Source organism: Stegostoma tigrinum, chromosome 4 (genome assembly GCF_030684315.1).
Source record: "Stegostoma tigrinum isolate sSteTig4 chromosome 4, sSteTig4.hap1, whole genome shotgun sequence".
In the NCBI taxonomy this organism is placed as follows: Eukaryota; Metazoa; Chordata; class Chondrichthyes; order Orectolobiformes; family Stegostomatidae; genus Stegostoma; species Stegostoma tigrinum.
Genome location: NC_081357.1, coordinates 71,805,398 through 71,820,259, shown reverse-complemented (window position 1 = coordinate 71,820,259; position 14,862 = coordinate 71,805,398). Strand labels below are relative to the sequence as shown.

The following is a 14,862-nucleotide window of genomic DNA, read 5'->3' as shown; positions in this document are numbered from 1 at the left end:
TTTTTGCGTTATCTTTGTCATCAACCAACTATAGATGATGTACCAGTTAGTATGTTCTTTAAGCCAGAATTTTTTGAAAAGTTGATATGTGAACAAAAAGAAAATTGATATAATTTGAATAGTTAAATTCAAGTCACATGACTCGGGCAAATTGGACAACCTACAGTAAAGAACTTTTTCCTGGGAGGTGATGGAAAGAATTTTTTTAAACTCGAACTATCAATAAGCAACTGAACTACATTAAGTCATCTTGTATTTTTACAAGGTAGCAGAAAGCTAATATTGTACTGAAACACCGTTCCTATATTTTGTCAGTTTGCTGTAATATTCAGATTCTATTCAGAAAATCCTGTTTTACATGCATTTATATATCTAATAAATGTTAACAACTGCCTTTACTAAAATTTAAAAGCTTAGTCTTTTATCGCAGTGTTTGATAATTTCATATATGAAGCAATTTCCCTCATGGGTTGCCGTGAAAATTGGGATCTTGTAACATTTACGCTAAGGAGTTTTGGGAGGGAAAGAGATTCTGTTGTTAGCACATTGTTTAAAAAAAAAATTAGCTTCCATCAAATAGGCAAGAATAGTCTACCACACAAGATTCTTGATCCCTGTCCCAGAATAAATATAACTCTGCTCTTTTAAATATCTGATTAAAACAGTACATTTTATCATATTTGATGTCCTCCGTGGCGATCTGAAAAACCTGTTCGTTATCTTAAAAGCAGGTCGTTCAAGAGACTATTTCAACTGAGTCTCTTGACATCTGTAGTCTCCATGGCTATTGAGATTCTGCTTTGATCAAAGGCTACTTGTGGGAAAATGAATGTGTTATCTGTTCATTGGTTCCTAACACTTTACTCATCAAATGCAATTTTTCACACGGAGTGTGCTACTTGTATGGAATGAACTGCCACTGGAAGTGGTGGAGGCTGGTACAATTATAACAACATATAAAAGGCGTCTGGATAGGTACATGAATAGGAAGGGTTTAGAGGGATATAGGCCAAATTTTGGCAAATGGGACTAGATTAAATTAGGATATCTGGTTGGCATGGACGAGTTGGAACTCTTTCCTTGCTGTACAACTCTATGGCTCTAAATACTAGCCTCCAGCTGGGGGATAGTGGCAAAGTATCTTTACTGCCTATTACACAGAAGAATATCACAAGCAATATGTTAAGAGGCTAGGAAATATCTTCACTGTACATCAAAAGAATCAAAACCATTCATTGATTATTTGCAAAATGTATGGATTGATATATTTTTAATATTTCAACCATTTCTGGTTGAGCAGCAGCGCGAGCGGGAGCTTGGACCAGGGGCTTGTTGGGAAGCCGGTGAGTCACTGTTTTTGAATCTATAAAAAGCTTACCTCGTGAATAGGTGGAGGTACGCTGAGCAGGAGCGGACACGGGACTGGTGAGTAAGTGAGGTAATTTATTTGTGTGGTTGCGTTACCCGAAATACTACTCGGGTAGTGTCTCCCACCCATCCTCCTCCTCTAACCAAAAAAAAAGGTTCTGTGTGCCTGATTGGTAAGGTAACAAGTTCATTTTTTATTTTTTATTTTGTAACAGTCTTGGGAATTTAGAATAATGGGAACGGAAGTCAGGACAGTTGAATGTTCCTCCTGCAGAGTGTGGGAGGTAAGGGTCACCACTAGTGTCCCTGCTGACTACATCTGCGGGAAGTGCACCCAACTCCAGCTCCTTGAAAACCGCGTTAGGGAACTGGAGCTGGAGCTGGAGCTGGATGAACTTTGGATCATTCGGGAGGCAGAGGGGGTTATTGAGAGGAGTTACAGGGAGGTAGTCACTCCTCAGGTACAAGAAAAAGGCAGATGGGTTACAGTCAGGGGACAGGAAGGGAACTGGCAGGCAGTGCAGGGATCCCCTGTGGCCATTCCCCTCAACAATAAGTATACTGTTTTAGATACTGTTGGGGGGGGAACGACTTACCAGGGGAAAGCACTGGGGCACAGGTCTCTGGCACAGAGTCTGTCCCTGCTGCTCAGAAGGGAAGGGGGAAGAGGAGCAGAGCAGTAGTCATTGGGGACTCCATAGTTGGGGGGGACAGTTAGGACATTCTGTGGGGACGAGAGAGACTCATGGTTGGTGTGTTGCTTCCCAGGTGCCAGGGTGTGTGATGTCTCTGAGTTTTTGGGATCCTTAAGGGGGAGGGGGAGCAGCCCCAAGTCGTGGTCCACATTGGCACCAACGACATAGGTAGGAAGAGAGATGGGGATTTAAGGCAGAAGTTCAGGGAGCTAGGATGGAAGCTGAGAGTGAGGACGAACAGAGTTGTTGTCTCTGGTTTGTTGCCCATGCCACGTGCTAGTGAGGCGAGGAATAGGGAGAGAGAGGAGTTGAACACATGGTTACGGGGATGGCGCAGGAGGGAGGGTTTTGGATTCTTGGATAATTGGGGCTCTTTCTGGTGTAGGTAGGACCTCTACAAGTAAGATGGTCTTCACCTGAACCAGAGGGGTACCGATATCCTGGGGGTGAAATTTGCGAAGGCTATTCGGGTGGGTTTAAACTAATTCAGCAGGGAGGTGAGAACCAAAATTGTAGTTTGAGTATAGAAAAGGTTGAGAGTAGGGAGGTCGGAAATAAAGTTTCAGGGACGCAAGATGGCACCGGCAAGCAAGAAGTTGGTTTGAAGTGTGTCTACTTCAATGCCAGGAGCATCCGGAATAAGGTGGGTGAACTTGCAGCATGGGTTAGTACCTGGGACTTCGATGTTGTGGCCATTTCAGAGACATGGATAGAGCAGGGACAGGAATGGTTGTTGCAGGTTCCGGGATTTAGATGTTTCAGTAAGAACAGAGAAGATGGTAAAAGGGGGGGAAGGTGTGGCATTGTTGGTCAAGGACAGTATTACAGTTGCAGAAAGGATGTTTGGGGTCTCGTCAACTGAGGTAGTATGGGCTGAGGTTAGAAACAGGAAAGGAGAGATCACCCTGTTGGGAGTTTTCTATAGGCCTCCGAATAGTTCCAGAGATGTAGAGGAAAGGATAGCAAAGATGATTCTCGATAGGAGTGAGAGAGACAGGGTAGTTGTCATGGGGGCTTCAACTTTCCAAATATTGACTGGAAACACTATAGTTCAAGTACGATAGATGGGTCAGTTTTTGTCCAGAGTGTGCAGGAGGGTTTCCTGACACAGTATGTACATGGGTCAACAGGGGGCAAAGCCACATTAGATTTGGTACTGGGTAATGTGCCTGGCCAGGTGTAAGATTTGGAAGTAGGTGAGCACTTTGGTGATAGTGATCACAATTCTGTTATGTTTACTTTAGTGATGGAAAGGGATAGGCGTGTACTACTGGGCAAGAGTTATAACTGGGGGAAAGGCAATTACGATGAGATTAGGCAAGATTTAGGGACCATAGGATGGGGAAGGAAACTGCAGGGGATGGGCACATTAGAAATGTGGAGCTTATTCAAGGAAAAGCTCCTGTGTGTCCTAGATAAGTATGTACCTGTCAGGCAGGGAGGAAGCTGTAGAGCGCGGGAGCCGTGGTTTACGAAGGAGGTGGAATCTCTGGTCAAGAGGAAGAAGAAGGCTTTTGTTAGGATGAGATGTGAAGGCTCAGTTAGGGCACATGAGGGCTACAAGGTAGCCAGGAAAGACCTGAAGAGAGAGCTCAGAAGAGCCAGGAGGAGACATGAGAAGTTGTTGGCGGATAGGATCAGGGTAAACCCTAAGGCTTTCTATAGGTATTTAAGGAATAAAAGAATGACGAAAGTAAGATTAGGGCCAATCAAGGATAGTAGTGGGAAGTTGTGTGTGGAGTCAGAGGAGATAGGGGAAGCACCAAATGAATATTTTTCAACAGTATTCACTCTAGAAAATGACAATGTTGTCAAGGAGAATACTGAGATACAGGCTACTAGACTAAGTGGGATTGAGGTTCACAAGGAAGGGGTATTAGAAATCCTCCAGAGGGTGAAGATAGATAAGTCCCCTGGGATGGATAGGATTTATCCTCGGATCCTCTCGGAAGCCAGGGAGGAGATTGCTGAGCCTTTGGCATTGATCTTTAACTAGTCATTGTCTACAAGGATAATGTCAGACGACTGGAGGATAGCAAATGTGATTTCCCCTGTTCAAGAAGGGGAGTAGAGACAACCCTGGTAATTATAGACCATTGAGCCTTACCTCAGTTGTTGGTAAAGTGTTGGAAAAGGTTATAAGGGATAGGATTTATAATCATCTAGAAAAGACTAAATTGATTAGGGATAGTCACGGTTTTGTGAAGGGAAGATCGTGCCTCACAAACCTTAGAGTCCTTTGAGAAGGTGACCAAACAGGTAGATGAGAGTAAACCGGTTGTGTATATGGATTTCAACAAGGTGTTCGATAAGGTTCCCCACAGTAGGCTATTGTACAAAATGCGGAGGAATGGGATTGTGGGAGATATAGCAGTTTGGATTGGAAATTGGCTTGCTGAAAGAAGACAGAGGGTGGTAGTTGATGGGAAATATTCATCGTGGAGACCAGTTACTAGTGGTGTACCGCAAGGGTCGGTGTTGGGTCCACTGCTGTTTGTCATTTTTTATAAATGACCTGGATGAGGGTGTAGACAGATGGGTTAGTAAATTTGCAGATGACACTAAGATCAGTGGAGTTGTGGATAGTGACGAAGGATGCTGTAGGTTGCAGAGAGACATAGATAAGCTGCAGAGCTGGGCTGAGAGGTGACAACTTGAGTTTAATGCAGACAAGTGTGAGGTGATGCACTTTGGTTGGAGTAACCGGAAGGCAAAGTGCTGGGCTAATGGTAAGATTCTTAGCAGTGTAGATGAGCAGAGAGATCTCGGTGTCCATGTACACAGATCCTTGAAAGTTGCCACCCAGGTTGACAGGGCTGTTAAGAAGGCATACAGTGTTTTAGCTTTTATTAATAGAGGGATCGAGTTCCGGAACCAAGAGGTTATGCTGCAGCTGTACAAAACTCTGGTGCGGCCGCACTTGGAGTATTGCGTACAGTTCTGGTCACTGCATTATAAGAAGGATGTGGAAGCTTTGGAAAGGGTGCAGAGGAGATTTACTAGGATGTTGCCTGGTATGGAGGGAAGGTCTTATGAGGAAAGGCTGGGGGACTTGAGGCTGTTTTCGTTCGAGAGGAGAAGGTTGAGAGGTGACTTAATTGAAACATATAAAATAATCAGAGGGTTAGATAGGATGGATAGGGAGAGCCTTTTCCCTAGGATGGTGATGGCGAGCACAGGGGGGCATAGCTTTAAATTGAGGGGTGAAAGATATAGGACAGATGTCAGAGGTGGTTTCTTTACTCAGAGTAGTAAGGGAATGGAACGCTTTGCCTGCAATGGTAGTAGATTCACCAACTTTAGGTACATTTAAGTCGTCATTGGATAAGCATATGGACGTACATGGAATAGTGTAGGTTAGATGGGCTTCGGATCGGTGTGACAGGTCAGCACAACATCAGGGGCCGAAGGGCCTGTACTGTGCTGTTATGTTCTATGTCTAGGATCAAACTCCAATTGAAAAGATGGTTGTTCCTCCAAAGTTATAACAGATGCAATAGATTTTTTTTTATTTTGTCATGAACTTTAGTGCTTTCTTCACGTTCACTGCTTGTTTTCATTTTTGACAACTCAAATTGGCAGGAAATATACAGATTTCAGTTTTCTGTAACTGCTCTACAGCAGTAAAGCTTGAGAACAAATACACCAAATTTCTGGAGTTGTTAGTGTTGGATAATGAGTTGCTAACTGTACCAGATGGTCAAACAAAATAAAAAAGTTGTGTCAGATTATCAATCTTCAAGGCTTGGTGAAAGGTGGTAAAATCTGTTTCTAATGTAGTGACCTCCTTCCTAAGCAGTATACAGTTTGTTACATGTATGTGAAGAAGTTGACCCTACTAATTTAATTGCCACTAAAATGCCACCAGTTAAGATCTTGTTACATAGTTGTTTAAAGAAGAAACCTAAACAGCCAGCAATCAGCCGACAGAATTACACCACGAGATTTCATTAAAATAAAATGAATAACTGCAGATGCTGGATATCTGAAACAAAAACAGAAATTTTTGGAGAAACACAGAAGGTCTGGCAGCAGCTGTGGTGAGAAAACAGGGTTAAAGTTTTAAATCTAGTGACCCTTCCTAAAAACAGTGACAGTTTTCTCCAGCAATTTCTGTTTTTATTCAAGATTTCATGTTTAACAAAAACAAACAATTAAACAAAGTTAGCAATGCTAACTTATAATGACTTATAGTATAATATCAATTCTACTTTTTAAGACTCTTTACAGTCACCTCCCACTCGCCAAAGACATCTTACAAAATCTTGATGATGCATTTACTTTTGCTAGACCAACCCAAAAGATATACTGCAGTCTTCTAAAATTTACTTTAGTTGTCCTTGGTATCTCAGCTGTTCCTCAAGATGTATATTGCATAGGGCTCCATCCATTTACTTTTGGCTAAGCCATCCTTCACTTATCTTTCAAGACCTTGTGACCTAATGTTTTAACTCCTTGACCTGACTTTTAACATAACATCAAACATTTCTTCCACCCTTCTCTGCTTCCACAGTTTGTGTGCAGTTTTTTTCTAAGCTTATTGTTCAGGTTGATTGCTTTCTGTCACAGGGCTTTGTGAAGACCACTATTAAGTTTTTCCACTAGCTTCAGGTTAAAATATTCCAGCTTTTTTATTTCTTCCTCAAAACCCAAATGAAATGACTGCAATGGCAATGAGACATACGCTTCATCCTGAGGTAGAAATACAGATTAGCTACCTTTTGTAATTCCAAAAGATTTCCTTGACTCCAGGAAGTTCTCTGAATAACATTTGTTGTTAACAAAATTGGACAAGGCTTCCCACTCCCATTGGTAGTATCACAAACCTAAGTCATACCTTTCTATCTCTGACCTCCTTGAGTCAATGTCGCCCCAAACTTATTGTTAATTGCTTTGGTTTATCATTTGATTGAAAAGCTCCAGTTCTCAAACCAAAAGATATACTCCAAAAAGTTATATTTTAAAATATATAAATTGTGAACCAGACTTTTCCATCTCATCAGATATTCTTGCCAGTATCTAACGTTCAATGCTACTATACTTCAATGTAAAATTGAAAAAATGTATTGTAAACTTTTGAACAATGCTGTTTAAATATAATTTCCTTTCTTTCCATTCAGTCCTTGATCTGAGAGTTGGTTAAATAAGTCAGACAGATGAAATATTCTGTTAAATTCTTTGACTTGGCTGGGTTTTATTTAGCATTCCTAGGCGATTATTAATGCTGACACCCGATGTACTGTGCGATCCTTTATTTGAAAGGACAAAGCATACACAGGCTTTGTCATAGCACAGTCGCTGATCAAAACAAGACTTTATTCCTTAGTCAACCATTTTAGGAGAACGTAACATGCGAAAGCAGATAAGCATTTCAACTAGAATCATCCACAATTTAAAAATTGCTTCATATTTACAATGTTCATGTATTTGCTGGTATTAAATTAAAAGAAACAATATATCAAAGTGCTTTCATCATTACATCAGTGTGTCTGCTTTGTGTTAATTGGTGCTGAGATATAAATCAAGGACACTTTGATTAACTAATCTTTATAAGATGCTAACAATTGTCTTGATAATTTGGGGCTCCCCACAGTTTGCATGTTACTTCAGCAATTCTATGTAACCCTGTTTCAAGTCAGCACAAGATTACCTTCATATGCTTCCTAGAATGCCAGCTATTCTATAACTCACCCTTACAACAACAAACCTACCACACAACAGATGATGATCTACTGGGCATCGGACATGGAGAAAAAAGATTGATAGAGCAGTCCACCTCAAATATCAATCAAAGTAAGCAGTAAAAATAGCCTGGGGAGCTTCTAGACCATTGTATGCAGGAAGTGTATCTGTGGTTAGATAATATCATGGTTGTTCAATATATCAATGAGTAGAAGAAATTGTATTTACCTTGTTGAAACATTTGATGTTGCACTGTTCTCAGCTCAATACTGTAGCAGAAGTCGATAGCAAATGGCACAGATAAGTCTTGGTTTACCCTCTGGTATGAAAAATAAATTGACTCAGAGTATTTTTAAGGAAGAGAGAAATGTATTTGAGATAAGCAGTCATTCCACTGTTTCAATTACAATGTTTTTGTTGAGGCATTTTTGTTTGGCATTGGCAGTTGCTTTAAATCCCTTTTAAAATGTATGTATAATTCTTTTCAGATTTTCAAGCAGCTTGCATCATGACATTTGAATAGCATAGTAATGCCTGTAGCTCCATACTGGCTCTGCAACCAAACAACATAGCAAGTAGTAGATAGATAACGCTAGCCTGAAGGGATCTTCTGCAGCTTATTGGGAATGTTGAAGAAATTATTCTGGAACTGGAGATTATTTGGTTGATCTGGTAGTTGAAAGACTATGATTGAAGTCCCATGGGCCACGGAATAACTACTTTGTTGCCTGTTACCCAATGGAAACAAATCCAAGTTGCCAAGTGGAGTGAAATAAATTGTGCAGCAGCCTTTTTACTGGTTTTGATTCTCTTTGGTGATTCTGTCTAAAATGGATTAGAATAGCTACGATTGTGGAGAAACAATAAGGTTTAGTGCTGCCAGTTGCTAAATGCTTCCAGGCACCACAGTGCAGTCAGTGTTTACTGGATATGGGCGCATTAATAATAGAGATTTCCAATGGCAGGACATAACCTAATACCTTTTTTTTTGCAGGCGTTAATCTCTATCAAACATGTCTTATTCAATAATTGAATAGACAAAAATCTAAAACATACAGACTTGTGTAAACTAATATTGATAACCATTCAACAAAGTGAGAACAGAAAATGAATTGGATTCCTGGATGAGAATTCTTAATAACAGTATTACTTCTTATTTCATTTCAGTTGAATCACAAAATTGCTGTTTTTTTTGATCCAATATTACATAAGTCAGAATTGGATCATTACCACTTGAGTGACTGAGTTGCTATCACCTTCTCAGTGAAATTTAAGGCACTCAACACTAATTTAATTCCTGTGGTGCAAGTATCGTTGGCAGACGAGTCATTGGCTCACTGTTTTATCTTCTTGCTTTGAAGGACTTGGTTTAGTTCATTTGGTTGACAGCTGGTTTGTGCAGCAGTGATGCCAATAGTGTGGGTTCAATTCCTGCACAGGCTGAGGTTACTATGAAGGATTCTCTTTCTCAACCTCTCTTCTCAGGTTAAATCACTACGAGCTGTCCGTCTTTATTGAGTGAGCAGCTCTTAAGGTCTGTTAAGACTATAGTGACTTTATCTTAATTTGCTCCAACTTTTCTTCAGTGCAATAAAATATCATTCCACCAACTTCCTGGTCAGACCTCATTTGACATTACACTTTGCAATTAAATCCAGATGATAATTATTGCAACATTATTAGATTACTCCTAAGAGTTGCTGATTTGGCAATTTTGTGGAGCATCCCACTTCCTTAATATGTCCTGCTTCGCTAAGTATCTGTTATTAAGGTGATATAGAAAGAAAAAGTGTCAATTACTTAGTAGATATTCTGATCTAAACAAACTACATTAGCGATGTGCTACAATCCAATCAATTTACTGTTACTGGGGTTGAGATTTGAGAGGGTGAAATTTTAAGGCATGTTTTGGTTTCGATTGCAGTCAAAATTAAATAGCAGAATAATGTAATTTCTGGGTCAAGTATATGCAGACAATTGTGTGATTATTCATATTTACAGTCATGACATTTTCATATCATCTCACTGTAGTAAATACACATCATTTCAGGATCCCAAGTCACATGCTTGTCCCTGAATTTTGATTTCTGCAATCCATTTGTTTTAACTTGACTTTGACCAAATTGTTTACACTCTAATTATTTTTAATACATTAAGTCAATTTTTCCAAACTGAATGAGCTCATGATCTAAAATATTTATTTCCTTTTGGTCTGAAGGTGTTTGGTCATATGCCTGAGATTGCATTTGTCAGTACCACAGAAAGCCTGTTCTTCAGTGTTCTTAAAGGTGTAAATGTTTTCCATTGGGTCTCGATTTAATGAATCTCTTGTGTTAGATGTTTTGTTAATTTTGACCTTTAAACACTCTGGAGTTTACCACGTTCATAAAGATTCCATTTGTTAGATGCATTCCCAAAAGCTCAAAAATGAAAAGTGAAAGATTTTAAAAGCTTTTTTTTGTATTTGCATTGATATCAGTTTAGTAAGTCTTTTTCCATTGATAAATTTGTACATGTGTGTTAACACAGTCAGTTTAAAGCGATCAACATATTGTCCCTTTGTGGGCTTTGTACAAACTGAGTGTATTTCATTTAATTATAAATCAACTGCAGTGCTTTCCTTGGTCACAGAAAAATTCAGTTGTGTTCATATAGGATCATGCATTTCTTCATAAACATGTGCTAGTTGAAAATGTTAACTGTTCATCTTATAGATGTGACTTGTAATCGAATTTCATCTTAATATCCATGTGACTGTTGAAACTGGAGGCTCATTTCCAAGACCTTTTTAAGTTCTTCGTTCAATGAGCAATTCTTAGTAAGCACAGTACATCTTCCTGGGTTGTATGCATTACTATTGTGTCAAAATGATTCACAGAACAGTTGAACAGCTGCCTTTTTGCCATTGTTCTTTAAAATCTTTTAAGTCTGTGGCAGGTTGATGCCCTTAGGCTTTGTAGCCCTGCTAGGTGCATCATATATGTGTAGTCACCAATCAGCCTATCGTGCTGACCCTAAAGGCTTTTCAAAGTTCACAAGTGGATCCAAAAATCTGTTCACAGTTTACCAGTATATTTCAGATGAATGATTATGGCTGATCATGCAATTCAGAGATCCATTCCTGCATCCTTACCATACCCTTTGATCCCTTTACCACTAAGAACTATATATACCACCTTGAACATTCTATATATTGGCCGTAGTTGCTTTTTGTGGCAGAGAATTCCACAGGCTCATTGTTACCTGCATCAAGAAATTTCTCATCTGTCCTAATGGCCTACCTATATCTTAAATATGATCTCTGGTTCTGGAGCCCCTGGTTATTGGAAATCACCTTACTTGTTCACCCTGTCTGATCCCCTAGACCATAAAACATAAGAGTAGGGGTAGTCAAAAGCTCATTGAGCCTGCTTAACCATTAGATGAGATTATTGCTGATCTGATAATCCTCAACTCCATTTTCTTGCCTTTTTCACCATAACCTTTTGATTCCCTTACAGATTAAAAATCTATTTACCTCAGCCCAAATGTCCTAGACTCAACAGTCTCTGTGATAAAGAATTCCACAGATCCACAACTCTCAGAATAGATTGTTCCTCACCTCTGTTCTAAATGTGACTTTTTAATCTGAGATTACATACTCTGGTACTAGACACACTCGGGGGAGAAATTTTTGAAGAATTAAACAGGTAGCAGTCGAACCTATAATCTCTTGGTCTGTAGTCAGATGTGTTGTCTGTCATACCATTTCATAATTTTCTGTAAGATTCCCCAATATTCTTCTAAACTCTAGTGAAAATAATCCTAACTGTTCCAGTCTGTCATCTATTATGCCATTTCAGGAGTCAATCCTAGTGAGCCTATGTCGTATGCCTTCTGAAGCCCAAACACTTCTGGAGAGAAGAGCTATGTACAAAGTAATGTACAACATGTCAATTGTCTGAATAATGCAATGGGGGGGTTTTAATGTTCAGCATGCACCTCTGACTCTGATACAGACTAACTTCTGAATTAACTTAGCCTAAAGCAATTAATCACATAATGAAAGGTCAAATTCAGATATTTTTGTACACAGCCACCTCAGGCGATCTACATAGATTGTAATATCAGTAATTGCCTGATGACATGTAATAACCATGATATCCTTATACCTAAATCAGATGCTAAGTGATTTCTTTCTGATGTATTTCAGGAAAGGTCAGAGAAATATGGCCAATTTTCCAGTGTTGAGAACAGTGACTCAGTTATAAGTGACAAATTGAACCATGTTTGTCTGTTGTTTGATTTGCAATATCAATTATTCAACATCTAATATTCTTAGGTCATGGTAATATTAACTGCTTTCCTCATGCCGTTTCTCCATTAAACTCAGTGAATCTCACATCCTGGTGTAATTTTCTCACAGCCTTGTGTTAATTATAGAAAAAAAACTAGGAAATTCTGGCTCTCAAACATGTATTTAATTTTGTTTGTCAAGAAAAGTTTAAAATACAGCTGTGAAACACACGATACTCATGGTGATGTCATCATTTCCAGGAGTAAAAAGGCTATAATTCACAACATCTGGCAGAGCTCAAGAGATTCTTGTCTTTAATCAAAATAGAAACATGGCAATGCTTTGCCAGTCCTAAGGTTCATTGAAATGACAACGCAAAAATGTTTAACAAAATTGTAACTTTATTACTGAGAGGGATTATCTTTCAAAGATGGAAGTGATTTGACAGTGCAAATTCAATTTCAGCATGAAGTTTAAATGTGAAAACGTCAAGAACATTTAAGTTTATACAAACAAACTACATTCCTACAGCAACAACAATATGTAAGATTAATGACAAAAGTACAGGGAGTGGATTAGAGTACTGCCAAGTTGTTCGACAGGTAACTGGCTCCATTTCTGATTTTGGTTCCCAAGGCTTTAACGATGGTGGTAATATTGGTATACCATGTACCTACATTTTTAAAAAAAAACCTTTACAAATCTCGGATCATGGAAAATGTTGTGTTCTTAACAGTCTTAATAGGAATATTTGGAACACAAAATTACAAGTATTTCTCTAATGTTGCAACTGCACTAAAGCTAAAATAGGTAACTAGTTGGCCATTGGCAATGATGCTATTAAAAATGCAGCTAAAGGCTAAAGGCACAGTAAATGACAGTTGTCTGGAGGCAGTCAATCTGGACTAAAGTTGGCAATCTTTGAAATTGAGCTTTTTCTAAGAATGTAATGATCATTCAACTGCTACTCATATTAAAAGAATTTACTAAATAATGCCACTGCATTGCAAAAACACCAATCAATCAGTTCAGGCTATGTTAGAACTACAGGCAAATATCATGATTTGGATTCTAGCAACATATGACAAAGTAACCACTAGCATGATATCCTATTTCATATGAAAGGAAATGTGGCCTGTGTCAAAGACTGAATTTTAGCTATCTCTTATTCATGAGATGCATTTAGGCTGTTGTATCCTTATTCTGCTGTAGGGAAATAGTGGTAATCCTACTGCGTTAATAGATTTAAGGAAAGAATTCTGGTATTTTGACTTCTGATAATAAAGTGCAACCAGTGGAGGTGATGGTTGGGCAGATTCTCTGGCCACAAGTCTCAGAAGACCAAATCAGTCCTTGTATTATTAAAACCATTTCACAGATATAAGCGTAAAGGCCGCTCTGAATTTCTCACTTACATGATGAGCCACTTGGAACAGTAAGGTAGAAACTGAAAAATTATTCTTAATCAAGCTTTGAACTACGCCACAATTTATCATTTAAAATTGTCAGGCCAACTATTATTCATGTTTTTATAAAACATTATTTGCACATGGACATCTCTCATTTTCAGAGGTCTCAGATTGAGCAAAGGATGGATCTAGACAGAATTTTTTTGTTTGGCCGATTAAGAATGTGTGCACATCCACACAGGGATATACCCTACTTTTGTGCGCAAAATTTCTGTGTAGTTGGTAAGACACGATGTTTAGATACACTCAAATGTTTATCAGAATACTGCTGATGTTTGATCAGCGCAAACTGTGGTTTGTCAATGAGTGACTGGGTAATCTTCCTATTGCTGGTCTAACTAGGACCATCAATAAACATTAGCGTGAGGTGCTTCGTGGGATTGAACAAATGGAATGCCAATATCCAGTACCAGCTTTCTCATTCCATATTACATTAAGAAGTCAGGAAGTGAAAACAGCTAGATTGTATCTGAATGCTGACCCTGCAATAGTGACTCCTTTTGATCAAGTTTTACATTAGACGTGTCACCCAAGCCTGGAATGTAGTGAAAGCTTCTCATATCTGCAACATGGCCTTTCAAATCTAACGATCTATCATTTTTGGTCCCTGCTCTATTTCAGCTAAAAGCAAATCAGGTTCCACACTGTATGATCAGATATGAAAACAGAAGTTGCTGGAAAAGCTCAGCAGGTCTGGCAGCATTTGTGATGAGAAATCAGAGTTAATGTTTTGGGTCTGGTGATCTTGCAACTGTTATTCTTTGATAATACATTATTTCGTCAATGAGCATCTGAGGCATATGGACATCTCTCATTTTGAGGGGTCTCTGATTGAGCAAAGGACGAATCCAGAAAGAGACTTTTTGTCTGGCCAATTGAAGGCTTGTGTCACCTGACCCAAAAGTTAATTTTTTCAGACAATTCTGTTTTTGTTTCTGATATACAGCATCTGCAGTTCTTTTGGTTTTTATTTAGTTTCCACTCTCTTGATGCTTAAGTCAACCCACCAGCACTTTTCTACATCCTTGGACCCAGCAAGCTGCATGTGACATACTCAGTATTGATGAGGGAGAATTTCCTCCACTTAGTATTAGGAATTTGGAATTAAATGTCTTCAACCTCCTTCACAAATTCTGTTCCTGTGCTAATGTCTTGATTCCTCTTGCTGACACTAAGGGTGAACCAGGCCATTCCAACTTTGGCATCCTGTTGAACCCGATTTGTGTTTCTGATTTTGTACCTCTAACATCTATCTCTATCGCATCCCAGCTCATATACTTAAATCCTCACCCATGCTTTACTCCTGACTTAACTATTCAAATGTTCTGGCCACCTTATATTCTCTAAACCTGATCATTCAAAACTCTCGTGG

General features: G+C 39.0%; 1 protein-coding gene across 3 annotated transcripts in view; it reads right to left on the bottom strand.

The window, feature by feature from the left end:
* Positions 1–12,213: 12,213 nt before the first annotated feature.
* Positions 12,214–14,862, bottom strand: part of moxd1 (monooxygenase, DBH-like 1) — a 120,357-nt gene continuing 117,708 nt past the window's right edge. For all 3 annotated transcript variants that reach the window (XM_048531153.2, XM_048531154.2, XM_048531152.2), the window contains one exon: positions 12,214–12,694. In XM_048531153.2, coding sequence (XP_048387110.2) covers positions 12,539–12,694 — 156 coding nt within the window. In that variant the 3' untranslated portion in view covers positions 12,214–12,538. The remainder of the gene's footprint in view (positions 12,695–14,862) is intronic.